The sequence below is a fragment of the Geotrypetes seraphini genome, chromosome 3, assembly GCF_902459505.1.
Source record: "Geotrypetes seraphini chromosome 3, aGeoSer1.1, whole genome shotgun sequence".
In the NCBI taxonomy this organism is placed as follows: Eukaryota; Metazoa; Chordata; class Amphibia; order Gymnophiona; family Dermophiidae; genus Geotrypetes; species Geotrypetes seraphini.
This window is the reverse complement of record NC_047086.1, coordinates 328,951,373-328,969,208: the sequence shown is the minus strand read 5'-3', so window position 1 is coordinate 328,969,208 and position 17,836 is coordinate 328,951,373. Positions and strand designations below refer to the sequence as shown.

Here is a 17,836-nt window from a genome sequence, read left to right as displayed (position 1 = left end):
AAGGACTCTTCAATCTCTCCCTAAGTTCGGGGAGAGTCCCCATAGACTGGAAAACAGCTAATGTCATTCCACTGCACAAAAAGGATTGCAGGGCAGAGGTTGCAAACTACAGACTGGTGAGTCTCACATCAATAGTATACAAACTCATGGAAAAACTAATCAAACGTAAATTAGATGCAATCTTGGATGAGGAGAATCTACGGGATCCCAGTCAACACAGATTCACCAAGAGTAGATCCTGCCAATCAGCTTCTTTGACTGGGTAACAAAACAGCTAGACTTGGGAGAATCCGTGGACATCGTATACCTAGACTTCAGCAAAGCTTTCGATAGTGTCCCGCATCGCAGGCTGTTGAGCAAGATGAAATCAATGGGGCTGGGAGAAACACTAACTACATGGGTCAATGACTGGCTGAGTGGCAGACTTCAGAGGGTGGTAGTTAACGGTACCCTCTCTAAAACATCAGAGGTGACCAGTGGAGTACCGCAGGGCTCAGTTTTGGGCCCGCTCCTTTTCAACATATACATATGGGACCTAACTCAGGGGCTTCAAGGTAAGATAATGTTATTCGCTGACGACACCAAACTATGCAATATAGTGAGAGACGGCAATTCACCCGATAGTATGACACAGGACCTACATTTGTTGGAGCTTTGGTCATCGACCTGGCAGCTGGGCTTCAACGCTAAGAAATGCAAGATCATGCACCTCAGCAGCAGAAATCCGTGCAGAACTTACACCTTGAATGGTAAGACCTGAGTTAGAACTTCAACAGAACGAGACTTGGGAGTGATCATCAGTGCAGACATGAAAACTGCTGATCATGTGGAGAAGGCTTCATCTAAGGCAAGACAGTTGTTAGGTTGCATCCGCAGGAGTTTCGTCAGCCAGAAGCCTGAAGTCATAATGCCATTATACAGAACCATGGTGAGACCTCATTTGGAATACTGTGTGCAATTCTGGAGGCCGCACTACCGAAAAGATGTGCTGAGAGTAGAGTCGGTGCAACGGATGGCCACCAGGATGGTCTTGGGGCTCAAGGATCTATCGTACGAGGAAAGGCTGAAAAATTTGCGGCTGTACTCACTCGAGGAATGTAGGGAGAGAGGAGACATGATTGAGACATTTAAGTATATTACCGGCCGTATCGAGATGGAAGAAGAGATTCTCTTTCTCAAAGGACCCTCAGCCACAAGAGGGCATCCGCTCAAACTCAGGGGCGGGAAATTTCATGGCAACACCAGGAAATATTTCTTCACCGAGAGAGTGGTTGATCCTTGGAACGAGCTTCCGGTGCAGGTGATCGAGGCAAACAGCGTGCAAGAATTTAAGAGCAAATGGGATGCCCATGTGGGATCCCTTAGAGCAGGGGTGTCAAAGTCCCTCCTCGAGGGCCGGAATCCAGTCGGGTTTTCTGGATTTCCCCAATGAATATGCATTGAAAGCAGTGCATGCAAATAGATCTCATGCAGATTCATTGGGGAAATCCTGAAAACCCGACTGGATTCTGGCCCTCGAGGACCGACTTTGACACCTGTGCCTTAGAGGGTTAAGCCAAGGGAACCTGTCATCAGGAGTGGGATCCCTAGGATAGTAGACTTGGGGGTGGGTCAATAGAGTGGCAGACCTGATGGGCTATGGTCCTTATCTGTCGTCATCTTCTATGTTTCTATGTTTAGGAACCCTAAAAACTGCTTCCCTGAACTTTTTGCTCTTCTGGGCTGTTTTTGGCACCAGAACGCTGTTGTGGCTGTTAACTTGAATTTTTCATTCCAACTCAATCTGCCTCAAAAACACCTCAATTTCATTCAAAATCGATAGTAGGACTCTTCAGGTTGTTATACTCCTATACACCAGATTTCTACTGTATGGCCGAAAGAGGAGCATCCATGTGCCATATGCTATGGAGCACAAGGGGGGGGTGGTGGAAGACATGAACTAAGCTCCTTTGATCCCTCCAGGGTCATGGATTCGCAGATGGTTCAGTCTGTGGATCAACCCTCCTCCCCCCTTCTCAGAGCCCAGAAATAGCAACTTGGCATCTACGGCAAAGCATTATTGCACGATCACCCCTGAGACCTCAAGGAAACATAGAAACATGATGGCAGATAAAGGCCAAGAGGTCCATTCAGTCTGCCTTTCCAAAATAACCATTATCTCTTCCTCTCTCTAAGAGATCCCACATGCCTATCCCATGCTCTCTTGAATTCAAATACAGTCTCTGTCTCCACTACCTCTTCTGGGAGACTTCCATGCACCTACCACCCTTTCTGTAATAAAGTATTTCCTTAGATTACTCCTGAGCCTATCACCTCTTAACTTCATCCTACGCCCATCTCATTCCAGAGCTTCCTTTCAAATGAAAGAGACTTGCTTCATGAACATTTATGCCACATATGGTAGAGATGTTTAAATACCATCTTTCCTCCAAAGTATACATATTGAGATCTTTAAGTCTGTCCACATACACCTTATGATGAAGACCATGCACCAATTTAGTAGCCTTACTCTGGATCGACTCCATCCTTTTTATATCTTTTTAAAGGTACGGTCTCCAGAATTGTACACAATATTCAAAATGAGGTCTCACTATAGTCTTATACAGGGTCGTCAATACCTCCTTTCTTACTGGCCATACCTATTATTATGCACCCTAGCATCCTTCTAGCTTTCATCGTCACCTTTTCATCCTGTTTGGCCACCTTAAGATCATCAAAAAATGATCGAAACCTCTAAGAATGACTATTCAAAATCTAAAACCAGGTTTCTAGAACACAACTTAAAAGTTGTCTGAGTATGTTGAGAGGAAAAGGTCTCAGAAATCCTGCTCCTTTCAATGAATAAACATTGGAGTTCACAAATGCAGGTTGGATTTTCTTTCATTGACCAAAAAACCTCTCACTCATTAATTTAAATCCTTTAAATTATGTGCTTAATATATATGTGCTTAATCAATATCAGCTAAAGTACACTTATTTTAAAACTTGTACTAAAGTGCCTTTGTACGATATGCAGTGTACTTCACAATAGTCGCCCGACGGGGCCCGTTTCGCCAATTGATAATGGCTTCCTCGGAGGTCTTTGATGGAAATTGTAACATAAAATTGCAGATTCTATTGTGATCCTTATAACTTTTAAATTGTAAAAAATGTTTAAACAATGTACTGTTAACAATTATAGCGTTAACTTCCACAAAATGGTGCCTAGTAGATTGAAGACGCCAGACATGCGCATTAAATACAATGACGATGGAGTCAATTGTGAATTCAATTGGATAAAACTCACTAACCATTCAAACCCATTCCACCAACCAGAATGATAGTATCAAAAACAGAAATAATGAATGAAAAACAGGAAATGTGAATGCAACTATTCGGATTATTGAGGAAATTGTTAAAAAATGTCAAAAAAATGATTTCCATCCAATGTTAATATTCAATCCGTTAGGTATCAATGAATGCAATTTAAAGATCCATCTTGCCTCACACTGTAACAGTCTTTTTTGACAGTCGCCTCCTCTCATGTTCTTAGGTTCTTTATCAATACAGAGACATTTGAGTTGGCTAAACTGGTGATTCATTTGTGACTATGCCCCGTTTTAGACTGGATTTATGTTCACTCATTCTAATGCGGAAAGCTCTGATGGACCATTGATATGGATCCCAACATTCAGGATCGTTTGGCCAATATTTCTTGTGAAGGCAATGACCTCTTTGATGAATCCATCGAAGCCACCACCAAGAAGTTGTCTGAGCATGAGAAATCCTTTGCTTCCATCGTCAGATCAAAACCTAAACCAACTCCTCCTAAACCTTCTCAGCCTCTTCCATCCTATCAGAGGCGTTATCCTCCGAGGGCAGCTCCTTCCACTTGAGCACCCCCAAGAAACAACAACAGCAGAAGAAACAGAAACCTCAGCCTTCTGCTACACCAAAGGCTTCTCAGCCTTTTTGACTGTCTCAAACAGAGCAGAACCTCCATCGTTCTGCCTCTGTCCTCCCCCCCTTCCCATAGGAGGTCGTCTCCATCATTTTTACCATCAATGGGAGATCATTACATCTGACCTCAGGGTTCTATCAGTAGTCAGGGAAGGATACTCTCTTCATTTCGCTCAGATTCCAACAGAGCGTCCTCCAAGAGATTATCCTTCCAATCTATCCCAGACCGCCCTTCTTCTTCAGGAAGCTCAAGCTTTACTTCGTCTCCGTGCCATCGAGGAAGTTCCCTTGGAAAAGCAGAGCAGGGGGTTTTACTCCCATTATTTCCTAGTTCCGAAGAAGACGGGTGATCTATGGCCTGTATTGGATCTTAGGACCCTGAACAAATTTTTGGTCAAAGAAAAGTTTTGCATGTTGTCCCTGGTATCCTTATATTCCCTTCTAGATCAGAACGATTAGTTATGTTCTCTAGATCTCAAGGAGGCTTACACTCATATTCCCATTCATCCATAACCTCATATTTTGGGTGGGGAATCTGCATTTTCAGTACAGAGTGCTACCCTTCGGCTTGGCATCATCTCCGAGAGTGTTCACCAAATGCCTAGTGGTGCAGCACCTCTGCAGAACCTTGGTCTTCAGGTGTTTCCCTACCTGGACGACTGGCTCATCAAAGATTCAACATTTCAGGGGGTTATTGTAGGGACCCAACAGACTACGTGGTTCCTACAAAACTTGGGATTCAAAATCAACTTTCCCAAATCCCACCTTCAGCCCTCTCAGAATCTGCAGTTCATCGGAGCTGTCCTGGACACTATTCAACTCAGAGCATTCCTTTCTCAGCAATGTCTGGATGCTCTTCTTCAGCTTTGCCACAAAGTGTCTTCCCTTTCTTCACTATCAGCGAGACACATGATGGTATTACTCGGTCACAAGGCCTCGACCGTTCACGTGACTCCTTTTGCCAGACTTCACCTCAGAATTCCTCAGTGACCCTGGCATCTCAGTGGGCGCAGGCTTGCGACCCACTCTCTCAACACATTAGTCACTCTGAGACAGTCTCTCCACTGGTGGATGCTCTCTTCTAATCTCTCCAGAGGTTTACTGTTTCAGACACCCCCTCATCAGAAGGTACTCACAACAGATTCCTCGACCTACGCTTGGGAGGCTCATCTCGACAGTCTCCATACTGAAGGCCACTGGTCCAGCACGGATCGTCAGTGTCATATCAATCTTTTGGAACTCAGAGCGATCTTCCATGCTCTCAAAGCTTTTCAACATTTTCTTCACGACCAGGTAGTCCTTATTCAGACAGACAATCAGGTCGCCATGTACTACGTCAACAAGCAGGGAGGAACAAGAAGCTCAAAAGGTGTGGGACTGGGCGATCCATCACAACACCTTCTTGAAAGCAGTCTACATTCAAGGAGAGAAAAACTCTGGCGGACAAATTGAGTCATCTTCTGCAACCTCATGAATGGACATTCAATTCCTCGCCTCTTCATCACATTTTTTCTCAGTGGGGAACTCCTCAAATAGATCTCTTTGCGTCTCCCCACAACCAAACTGCCTCAGTTCTGCTCCAGGTTATACTCTCCTCATCGCCTCGAGGCAGATGTTTTCATTCTGGAATGGACAAATCTCTTCCTGTATGCATTCCCTCTCATTCTCAAGACTCTTGTCAAGCTCAAGAACGATCATGCCACCATGATTCTAATAGCTCCTCAGTGGCCCAGGCAACCCTGGTTCTTCCTTCTACTTCAGCTCAGCAGCAGGGAGCCATACCTTCTACCAGTTTTTCCATCTCTGCTTACACATTCAACGATCTCTTCTTCATCCCAACTTGCAGTCTCTACACCTGACAACTTGGTACCTCTCAACATAACATATATTCCATTACTGAAAGAAAGGAAGTTTTTTATGCCAATCACATTCTTTTGACCCTGATTGTACATGACCCAATCTCTGGAGGGAAGTGGCAGGGCTCTGAGGCTTTTTCCTCCTTATCTTATGTGGTCTATATCAGTGTTCTTCAACCTATGGACCGGCGGGAAAAAAAATTATTTTGTGGACTGGCAAACTACTAGGACTGAAATTTAAAAACCCCGTTTTTGCCCTGTCTCCGCGAGTTCGGTCCTCGCAAACCATCTGATCCCATCCGCACAAGCCTCAGTTATGATTTTATATTGAATGTATTTTATTAAAGTATAAAAAGAAACAATATTCTGTACAATTGTCATTTTATAAATACAAATAATACAGAGCAAGGATCAACAAAACCCCTGTCTCCCCTCCCCTTCACATATATCCCCTCTTATCAAGAAACTGAATAAGCCAAATAATTACACAGAAATATCATGGATACACAGAAATATTCTAACAGAATACCACAGTCACACATAGTAGGAATAGTGTTAGGGGAGGGCAAACAGGGCAACTGCCCCCTGGTCAGAGAGAGCACTAAGCCACTGGCTTGGCTTTGCAGTCCCCAGTTATGTCTAACACCAGCTCTAGGATATATATTTCAAATCTGATATATTCCAATCACAAAATAGAAATAAAATTATTTTTTTGTACCTTTTGTTGTCTCTGGTTTCTGCTTTCATCTTCTTTTCACTCTCTTCCTTCCAGTGTCTGCCCTCTCTGTCTCTTCAATCCAGCATCTGCCCCTTCCATCCACTGTCTGCCCTCTCCACCTTCCATATGGTATCTGTCTTCTTTCTATGCCCCTCTCCCCTTTCTATCCAGCCTGTGCCCCCTCTCTCCTTTTTATACGATTCATTCCAGATTCAATGCTCACTTCATTTTTATCTCTCCTATACCAGATCTAGCATCTTTGTCCCTCTATTTCTCTGCTAACCCCCTTCCCATCTCTACTTTCTCGTTCCTGTCTCTCCCCTTCCCCTCCTCTAATCTCCCTGCCAGCTGTTTCCTTCTCCCTTCCCTCCTCCCCCTGTCCAATCATAACTCTCTTCCCCCTGTCCAATCATAACTCTCTTCCCTTTCCCTCCCAGCAGCATCTCTCCTTCTATCCAGGTCCAGTAGCAGCTGTCCCTTTTTTTCCCTTGCCCAGCAGCTTCCCAGCCTCCAACAGTGTCTTACTCCCCTCCCAACAGCTCTCCGTATTTGCCAGCGCAGCTATTCACTAAGGCAGCCTTGGGTCCTTTGATGGGTCGCGCCACCTCTGAGGAAAGAGGAAGTTGCATCATCAGAGGCGGCTGTGACTCAGCAAAAGCCCCAAGGCTGCCTTAGTGAATCGCTGCGCTGGTAAGTACTAACAGCTGCTGGGAGGGGAGAAAACCACTGTTGGAGGCTCCCCATGATCTCACCGGCCTTGCGCGGATCTGCAGCTCGTCGATCTTGCTGGCCCCGTGTGGACCGGCAGGAAATTGCAGCTGTCGATCTCGCTGGCACTGCGCGGACCAGCAGGAATTTTCTGCGGACTGACACCGGTTCACGGACTGGCAGTTGAAGAACAGTAAGACGTCTACATGAGCCAAGCAATTGTTAGAATGATCTACTCACTTAATAACAGTTGAAGATATTCTCTGTCTGGACACTCCTTATGTGAGATTTAAGGAGTAGTACACGGCTTCACATTTATTGCTCTGTAGCAGTGTTTTTTGTTTTGTTGTGTTTCATGATAAGACATTTATAATCACATTTATGCCCCTCTAATCACTACTTCTCTAAGTTGTTTATAGTCCTGACTTCTGCAGAAGTCTTTATTGATTTTTATTTCTGAGCTGTTGGCATCTTCCTTGAACAGATTTCTGCTCCTGGTAGAAAAAGTGACTTTTCAACAGGCATTAGTGAAATATGTTTGATATTATTTTGATGAATTCTGAGTGTGAAATTAGCCCTTTTTATTGTTTGTCTTTTTTTTGTTTGTTTATACCAGCAGGGGAGTCTTGTTGGCTTAGTAGATTATCCAGATGATGAAGAGGAAGAAGAAGAAGAAACCTCCTTAAGGAAAAGACCTCGTCTTGGCTCATAAAAAAATTACCTTTATTTCAAGACTTGTTAAAATGCTGCAACTGTTCTTTAAACTTAGTCCAAATCAGACAGAGTTCTCCCTTAATACTTGGCAATATATGTAGGAAAATAGTTAAGTAGAAGGTTTTAATTTTGTAAACACCAAGCTTCCAGTGAACTTGTTGCTTTTGTAGATCTTAGGGAGTCTGTTCAGACTGTCTGCAGTGGTGGATTAATTATCAAATTCTAAATGGCTGGTTTCACAGCAAGACATGTTTGGAGTGTATGGAGGATCTTTGGAAGGAACAAGTCAGAAAATAGTTTTAATATTGCCAGATTGCCAAAGTATATATCAGAACTAGAACAATATGGATAAAGCTTTCAGTTGCAACCCAGTGTTCTTCATCTTGTAATGGTGCTGTCTATAGTATATTTTATCAATTGCCTCTTTTAAAAAAAGGAATAGAAATATTACTCTACTAGACTAAAATATAAAACAAAACATTCTTTATGAGAAACTGGAAAGGGCAAAGGAACACATTGCAAATAGTGCAAGTTGAGTTTAAAAGAAAATTTTCAGTGTATACGGTATCTGAAACATTAAAAAAAGCTGTAATTAGTATGGAAAGATCTGCAAAGATATATTTTTTGGGCTGCACTTCCAGCAATAACTGATGCCATGGATAATCTTTTGTCAGAAATTACGTGTCGGTCAAACAACTGCAATGTTGTGTGACTGGCAGTGTTTGTTTTTACTATACAAAATATACAGTATTAAATCGCTGTCTGTTTTGTTAGTAAACATATTTTCCTGTTAGCACAGCTTATAAAGTGTGTAATTTAGATGGTTATAAGAAACACTAGCAACAGGAAGCTTGATTGTGATGAATGTAGTGTGTTTTAAACTGAAAAGTCATTTTGGACCAAGATGGAAAGTGGAGATTTTGATAAAAATCCATCAGTCTGTTTGAGACAACACGCAGCTTTTAACTATATTTTCAGTCACAGCGTAACTTTGGAGAACTTATTTTAAAGAAAAATGGAAAACAAACATTCTGCAGATGTAAATTAATTACAAAACTAGTTGAAACAAACAGTTCTGGAGATTTTATTTTAAGAAGCTGCATATGAACTGTAAATATTTTAATGTTCACCCATATATGATCTGAGATCATGCTGAAGTGAGAAGATTCCCCAAACTGTGAATGTTTAAAAAAAAAAAAAGAAAGAAGGGGGGAGAGCTCAATATTAAATTGCAGTCTGTTAATGTATAGAATGCCCCAGGAATGTGTTGGATCAATTGTTTTCTGAAATAGTTTAAAATAAAGCAGTTTTCCTGTTTTGGAGATTGTGTTAATTTCTGTTTTAGCTATTTGGAAAAGATGGACTGTTTTGTGTAGATATGAAGAATAATTTTTCCATAAAGTTTATTTTGTATTAAATACCACTGGACTTGTTTTACACTATTTGTTTTATGTGGTGATATTAATACTGAACTGTAAATTCAGGAATTAAAATGTGACCCAGTAATTCCATAATTACTGATTTTGTTTCATTTGTTGGAAATAGTAAATAAGTATCACTATTTTTAGAATATGATTTCTAATAAGTGAATTCAAATTATTTATACAAGCTTAGAAATGTATGTATGTGTATATATATATATATATATATATATATATATTTTTTTTTTTACTAGATCAAAAAAGCAGTTACTTACCATAACAGGTGTTATTTGGGGACAGCAGGCAGATATTCTCACATGTGGGTGATGTCATCCATGGAGCCACTTTGTTTTTAGAAACTTTGCGACTGCTCGCACTGTGCATGCGCGAGTGTCTTCCCGCCCAACGCCGGCTCACGGTATCTCAGTTCCATAAGCAAGCTAAGAAGCCAACCAGGGGAGGTGGGAGGGATGTGAGAATATCTGCTTGCTGGCCACGGATAACACCTGTTAATGGTAAGTAACTGCTTTATCCTAGGACAAGCAGGCAGCATATTCTCACATGTGGGACTCCTTAGTTTTCTGTAATGGGATGGAGGGAGAGTTGGCCATTAAGAAGAAAATAAATTCTGTAATACTGCTTGGTTGAAACAACCTTCTCATCAGGGTTGTCTGGGCCACTGAGTAACTATTAGGATCATGGTGGCTGATTTGCACTTGAGCTTGACTAAAGTCTAGAATGAGAAGGATTGGCAGAAATGCATAGAGGAACCTGTTCATCCAATCCAGAAGAAATGCTTCTACTTCGAGACGATGAGGAGAGTACTGTCTGGAGCAGAATTGAGGCAATTTGTGGTTATGAGGAGATACAAACAGGTCTATCTGAGGAGTCTCCCATAGAAGATGTAGCGCAAGACTTTGGAGTTGAAGTCCACTCGTGCAGCCAAAATCTGCTGGGCTTGTGGGCTAGGGTATTGCCCAGTTCCAGATATGCGTGACTTCTTGATACAGAGGAAGAGTCTGTTCCCCTGTTTTTTGATGTAGTATATCACTACTTGATTGTCTGAACAAGGATGACTTGGTTGGAAAGACTCTCCTGAAAGGTTTTTAGAACATTTCAAATTGCCCGCAGCTCTAAAAGGTTAATGTGGAATGTCTTCTCTTGAGCAGATCATCGATCTCGTGTCCTGAGACTGTCCGGGTGAGCTCCCCAAGCATACATGGACGTGTCTGTGGTGAGCACTCTCTAATGGGGGATGTGAAACAGCAACCCCCTGGAGAGATATTTAAAATCCATCCACCACTGAAGAGATTGGTGAAAAGGCAAGGTGACTGATCCTTCGGGATAAGGGATTGAGAGCTTGAGACCATTGAGATGCTAGAGTCCACTGATCTAATCTGATCTGAAGTCATTCGAAAGGGGTAACATGAACCGTTGATGCCATGTGACCTATGAGTCGCATCATATGTCTTGCTGAGATGGTTTGTAGAGTGGAGACCTGATTGCAAAGATGAAGTAAGGTGTCTTGTCTTTGTTGAGGTAGAAAAGCCCGTAGCAGGGTGGTGTTGAGTAGGACTCCTATGAATTGCAGTAGTTGAGAGGGTTGAATCTGCAACTTGGGGAAGTTGACTTCAAACCCTAAAAGCTGGAGAAAAGTTGTCAAGTGTGTCTCTTCTTGAAGAGATGTGGCTTTTATCAGCCAATTGTCCCAATATGGAAACACTTGAAACCCGTAAGTATGTAGGGTTGCTGCCACAACCACTAGATACTTGGTGAATACTCTTGGAGAAGAATTGAAACCGAATAGCAAAACTTTGTATTGGAAGTGTTGAGCTATCCGAAAACGTAGAAACTTTGTGATCGGGGATGTATGGATGTGTGTGTATACGCCTCTTTGAGGTCCAGAGAGCACAGCTCTCTTTGTTCTAGAAGTAGGTATAGAGTTCCTAAATATAGCATGCAAAACTTTTTTTAATAAATGTTTGTTTAAGGCTTAGAGGTTGAGAATTGGTTGAAGACCTCCTGTCTTCTTTGGAATTTGGAAATACCTGGAGTAGAACCCTTGATTGTTTTTCTGAGAAGGGAGAACTACTTCTATGGCATTTAGTTGAAGTAGAACTTCAATTTCCTGAAGAAGGGACATCTGTTGTTATGTTAAAAGAGGACTCTCTTGGAGGGTGGTTTGGAGGAATGGTTATAAAATAGAGAGAGTAACCTTCATTGATCTTGAGGACCTAGGTATCTGTGGTGATGACAGTCCAGCACCAATGATACAACCTTTGATGGGTTGAGGAAGAGTCTGAGGAGGAATTTTGGCTATAGAAGATGCGCCAGAAAGACAGGGCTAGTTTTTGAGGAGCCAAAGACTAAGGCTTCTAAGGTCTCTGTTGTTTCTGTTTGTTCTGTGGTGAAAGCTTAGAAGAAGAGGATGTTGTAGGATACAGTCTCTTATAGGAATAAGAGAGAGATTTTTGAAGAGGCTTAGTCTTAGATCTTATTAAAGAATTCCAATTCTCATGCTGATTAAGTTTTTGAGTAGCAGCCTCTATGTTGTCACTAAAGAGTTCTTCATCAAGACAAGGGATGTTGGCTAACCGTTCTTGAAGATTGATATCCGTGTTAGAGACTTGTAGCCAAGCAGGACATCTCGTAGCAACAGACATGGCAGATGCTCTGGATGACATTTAAAATGCATCAAATGCTGTTCCTTGCCATATATTTTTGTGTTTGAAGTAGACTTTAAGTAATCTGCTGAAAATCTATTAGGCGGTCAGATGGAATATGCTGCTTAAAATCAGCTAACTTCTTTATGAGATGTTTAAGGTAAAAAGACATGTAGAAGTTATAATTATGAACTCTGTTGGCCAATACACAGTTCTGGTAAAGACACAACCAAATTTATCCATAGTACGACCCTCAGGTTCTAGTGGTGCAGTGGCATAAACCCTTGAGCTTGAGGGTTTTTTTAAGGGTTGATTCAACAAGCAGCGATTGTTGTGGCAGTTACGGTTTATCAAAGGCAGGGCAAGATATGATTCTATAAAGTGAGTCAATTTTTCTAGGAGCTATAGTGACAAAGATGATTCTCCAAGTTCTTAAAGAGCGCCTCTTTGAGGTAGATTATATAGAGACAGCTTAAGAAGCTCTTTAGGAGGCTCACTGAAATCCAAAGCATCAAGGAGTTCTGCTCTGAGCTCAGTGTCTGTCTTCAATTTAACAGATCTAAACTGTCTGGTATACTTGGTAAAGGAAAGTCCCTCAGGAGGAGATCTTCTAGGAGAAGGAGACATATCTGAAGGATAGCATAGGATTTAGGAGCTAGATAATGTAGACTCATACTCGGTATGGTGACGGGACAGGTTAGAATCAACTTCTTGTACCCCAGGAGATTCTCTGTAAGATGAAGATTTTCTAGGTGGAGGAAACCGATGAGTGTGAGAGCATCGAGAAGAGCTTCTTTGACATTGGTACCAATCCAGTGGCAATGACAAGCAACGCGAATATCTTTTGGATCTGAAAGCATGGGATGTGGATGTACATTTATGCTGTGATGCGGAACTTCGATGGAGTGTCCATGCTTCGATGGAGAATGTCGATGCTGAGAATGAAGAGTGCCAATGCGATGTAGAGCAGTGCTTTGATGCACACTTGTAATTGATACATGTGGCCTCGGAGTGCTTTGCTCAGGCTGTGCCGGTACCGACGGAGTTGATGTAAGCAATGGTGTTGAGTGTAAGTTAAACAGGTCACTGAGCTTCCTCTGGAAAAACTCATTGAGTTGTTCTTTGAAGATCTGCACCGGTACCCTTGATTCAATAACCGGAACCATCAGTGCTGCAGGGTGTCGAGGGGTGGGAGACCTGGATGAGAATGTACGGCCCTGTAAGAAATACAGCCTGCACTGACAGAGATCGATGGTGTCGACTCTTGGCCTGCATCAAGGGACTCAATACTGTAGAGGCCTGTGACACTTGCTGAGAAGATGGATTCTTAGGCTTGCCCAATGGAGGACAGTTTCTGCTGTCAATGCTGGTACCAATGGCTCGGATTTATCACTGGAGTCCATGTTCGAGCTGAACAGCTTTTCCTGCTGGATACATTGAGCCTTCAGTGAGCATTTCTGTAATGTAGTATAACAAACCCACTGTCTCAAGACTTTGTTCCAGTGGGGGTTAGGAAATACAGACAGCCCCAGTGCCATAGAACTGACCAGGTCAGTGTGATAGAGCCTGAATGTGATGACTACTGCTGGATGAGCCAGCATAATGGGGAAGAAATACAGCAGAGTTTGTCTCCCTGTAAAAGGGGATCTAATGCTAATAGGAATGCAAAGCATAATTACCTCCCTGCTCTGTTAGGAAAGGGTCAGGAAAAGCTCCCTGGTGCTAAGCTAAGACAATCAGCCAGAGAGCTAGCCCCCTTCACCCATGCCAAGCTGAGAGGGCTGGGTTTGGAGCATGCTAAAAGCCAGCCTGCTGCTGAGAGAAGAAGGGAGAAAGAGAGAGGGTGCGTCTCTTCAGAGCTCCAGGAGTTAAACCAGGATGTCTGTGAGATAGAGGTAGACACTCTTCAACCTGAACCGATTGAGTGTATGGACTTCCAGGAAGCAGGATTTAGCCCTAGTGGGAGTGAAGAGGCAATTGACATTAACTGGTGCAAACGTGAGTTTGTAAGCTTGCTGTAATTAATGACTGGCTAGAAATGTGTTTGGAGCTACAAACCTGGGTGGCTTAAACCCTGGAAACCACTGTTGTTCTTTTTGGTTTTCTTACATGAAGTTTTGTTCTAAAGAAAGCTGGGACATTATTTTGAGAAACTCTAAGCTGTGCAGAGTTGATGAACTGTTTGTTTTTCCTCCCGTGAGAGACATTTTCTTGGAGCTCAGGCAGACTGCGGTAGCTAATTAAAAAAGCTTGCAAGCAGCTGTGACCAGGAGCTGCTGTAGAATGGCAGAGTGGCAGAGTATTTGACTGCTGTATATGTTGTGACAGGGAAGCACCTGTCACGAGGAAAAACCCTGCTCTAAAACTCTCAATCCCTAAAGCTAAGCCAGTTCAGCAGCCAGAGAATAGGGTTTTAGGCAGAGTAAAACAAGCAGGGTTAAAACAAGAGAGCCATCCATCAGGAAACCCAATGGAGAGGGCTCCCAAACCAGTCTTAATTGCCATTATTCTTTTCCCAAGAGCAGAGAAGTTTCCCTGCAAAACCAAGCTGTGAAACAGAGAATCAACCCAGAAGGGGGCAGGGCTACACCTGGGAAGCTGCAAGCATGTTAGCCTTCAAGGGAAATAAACACAGCTGAGGCTGGAAGAGAGATTGGAGCCCAACACATAGCTCCATGCTGGACATGCCCTCCACAAAGAAAGGCAGCTCTTTGCCACCCAGAGAAGGACAAACAGAAATTCCCCAAGCAGCTAAGTACTGGGACCTTGCAGAGGAATTTGTGAGGGAAAGGCAAAGTTATGCTACACAGGGAAAAAGGGAAGCTTGGCCAGCCAGTTCTTCTATCTACAATGTAAATGCAGAAAGCATGGATATGGCTGATTATGATACCAGTATGGGCTGGGAGAGTCATCCTAATATCCCAGAAGAATATAATTTGCCAGAAGAAGGCATGGAGTTGTAATATAACTGCTCACCAACACTGCTCTTTGCAAAACGTTTCTCCAGCCAGAATATTAAATGAGCTAGTAATATGTACGTGCTGGGGGAGGGCTACAGAGTGCTGACAAGAAACAGGGACCAAGCACAAGTGCTAGGGGAATTAGCCATTCCGTGAACAAACCTCTAAACTGCCGTGAAGTAGAAAGGGGTGCTTGGAAACTCGGAGGAGGGGGGGCATAAAACAACTATGCACAGGAAGGGTTGTTTGTTTCCACCCCCGCTGCTTGGCAAAATGGGAGAGGTCCCAAGAGAGAAAAGCAGTGAATGCTGAGAAGTTAAAAGCCAATGAATATGATTTTGCTTTATTGTTGGAACTGGCTATCTTATAATATAGCAGGCATTGCCTTGAGAGAGGGGAGTTACAATAATGGATGCTTTACCCAGGTGGCAGTGAAGAATGAACTGCATTGAAATTATCACTGGATTTAAATTTGATATATTTTTTTGGGGGGGGGATTCTTGTGGACAAATAAAGTGTAAACCTTATTTTGAATTGAATCCAGAAAAATTCCGTGTTTTTCTTTTCAACCAAATCAAAGGTGCCCAAAATCTTGCCTGTGGTCCGAGCCAGATCTTTTGCTAGCCGAGAGAGCTTGGCCTGGCCACATTGTTTACTTGCCTTTTGGTGCTATATTTTGAAGAGTTCCTGTGAATTACTTTTGCTGAGCTGGAAAATAACTGAATTGAACATTTATCATATTATAGAGCTATGGCTAACGGACAGGCTGTGGTGTGGTAAATAACCTGCTGAATCAGTAGGAGCCTATAAGAAGCCAGTTGAAAATCCTAAAGCCCTTTTTCCTTTTTTTTTAATTCCTTTGAATAGGAAACAATGTGATATGTTTTGGTTTGAAAGTTAGATTTTCCCTTTTATACTGTTTCCCTGAAGGAAGAGTGTTTTGTGACTTGCTGGGTCAGCAGCAGAGTAGTGCTGTGATCCATAATAAAAGCTTGAAAACTGAAGCCATTCTGACAATTGTGCTTTATTACCAAGAGGAAAAGGGTACTTAACAATGTCAGCTTGTAGACCACAATAAACCTGGTAAAAAGGGACCTGAGAGTTCCTCAAGTTATAGGGGAAATGTCAAACTAAGAGCTGTGGGAGACAGCCCGGAACCTGGGTGTCACAGTATCCCCTTTACACTACCCTCGTAGAGATCCGACGTGGGCATCCCACTTTTTCTTGAAATCTTGCACGCTGCTGGCCACGATCACCTGCACTGGGAGCTCGTTCCAATGGTCAACCACTCTTTCTGTGAAGAAATACTTCCTAGTGTCGTCATGAAACTTTCCGCCCCTGAGTTTAAGCATATGCCCTCTTGTGGCTGAGGGACCTTTGAGAAAGAAAATATCATCTTTCACCTCGATACGACCAGTGATATACTTAAATGTCTCAATCATGTCTCCCCTCTCCCTACGCTCTTCGAGAGAGTATAGCCGCAATTTGTTCAGCCTCTCCTCGTACGAGAGATCCTTGAGCCCTGAGACCATCCTGGTGGCCTTATCTGGAGTACTGTGTACAATTCTGGAGACCACATTACCGTAAGGATGTGCTGAGAGTAGAGTTGGTTCAGCAAATGGCCACCAGGATGGTCTCGGGGCTCAAGGATCTCTCGTACGAGGAGAGGCTGAACAAATTGTGGCTATACTCTATCGAAGAGCGTAGGGAGAGGGGAGACAAGATTGAGACATTTAAGTATCGAGGTGGAAGATGATATTTTCTTTCTCAAAGGTCCCTCAGCCACAAGAAGGCATATGCTTAAACTCAGGGGCGGGAAGTTTCATGGTGACACCAGGAAGTATTTCATCACAGAAAGAGTGGTTGACCATTAGAACGAGCTCCCAGTGCAGGTGATCGCGGCCAGCAGCGTGCAAGATTTCAAGAAAAAGTGGGATGCCCACGTCGGATCTCTATGAGGGTAGTGTAAAGGGGATGCCATCAGAGTGTGTCCCCTAGGAGGGTAGTTTGGGGGGAGGGTTAATAGAGTGGGTAGACTTGATGGGCTATGGCCCTTTTCTGCCGTCATTTCCTATGTTTTCTATGTTTCTACAATGAGTAAAGTGTCTACTTGATGCTCAGGCCTCAAATACTGTAAGCACTAACTGTGTGGGTCAGTGATTGAAATAGGGTGCTGGCACTGACAGCACTTTTTGAAACTGCTCCTTTTTGAAACTGCTTGAAGGTTTAGACATGGACAGAAAAATCTCGTCAGTGAGGTAAAAAATCTCAATGACGAAAAACAAGAATGACAGCTGCCGAGTTAGGAAAAAAAGGCCCATCTGAGGCACAAAAGATAAAAAAGGAAAATAAGAAGGATAAGTTAAAAATAAAACAATAAAGTCGAAGGGCCAAAAATAGAAAACTGTTGAGGGGAGTCCAAAAAAATAGCACTTCGCTCTGCAGAAAACAAATTACTGAGGTACTGCAAATTGGCATTGGGCGGGAAGGCAATTGTGCATGCATGGTGCAGGCAGTCGCAAAGTTTCTAAAATCTTAAAGTGGCAATGATCTTTTACCACTGTCCATATCGGGCTCCTTGGATGATGTCACCCACATGTGAGAATATGCTGTCTGCTTGTCCTAGGATAATAAGCTATTACACATTTTTCTTTTCCTAAAAATACGGTAGAAACAGATTGCTGTAATAAGCATTCTGTTGCAAAGACATAGGATTCTGTACTGAAGCTGTTCTTTAGTTGCGAACTTTGCAGAAGGATGTCACTCAAATCTCTCAACTCCTCCCCTTCAGCAATGGAGAATAGCTCACTCTTCAGTTTTTCCTTCTGAAAGCGAACCGAGGTGTGTTCTGATGTGT

General features: G+C 42.8%; 1 protein-coding gene across 5 annotated transcripts in view; it reads left to right on the top strand.

Annotated features, from left to right (window-relative positions):
- Positions 1 to 9,251, top strand: part of PPP4R3B (protein phosphatase 4 regulatory subunit 3B) — a 234,886-nt gene extending 225,635 nt beyond the window's left edge. For 4 of the 5 annotated variants that reach the window (XM_033937914.1, XM_033937915.1, XM_033937916.1 and 1 more), the window contains one exon: positions 7,838 to 9,251. In XM_033937914.1, coding sequence (XP_033793805.1) covers positions 7,838 to 7,933 — 96 coding nt within the window. In that variant the 3' untranslated portion in view covers positions 7,934 to 9,251. The remainder of the gene's footprint in view (positions 1 to 7,837) is intronic. The other variant, XM_033937913.1, reaches the window with a different exon arrangement.
- Positions 9,252 to 17,836: the final 8,585 nt, after the last annotated feature.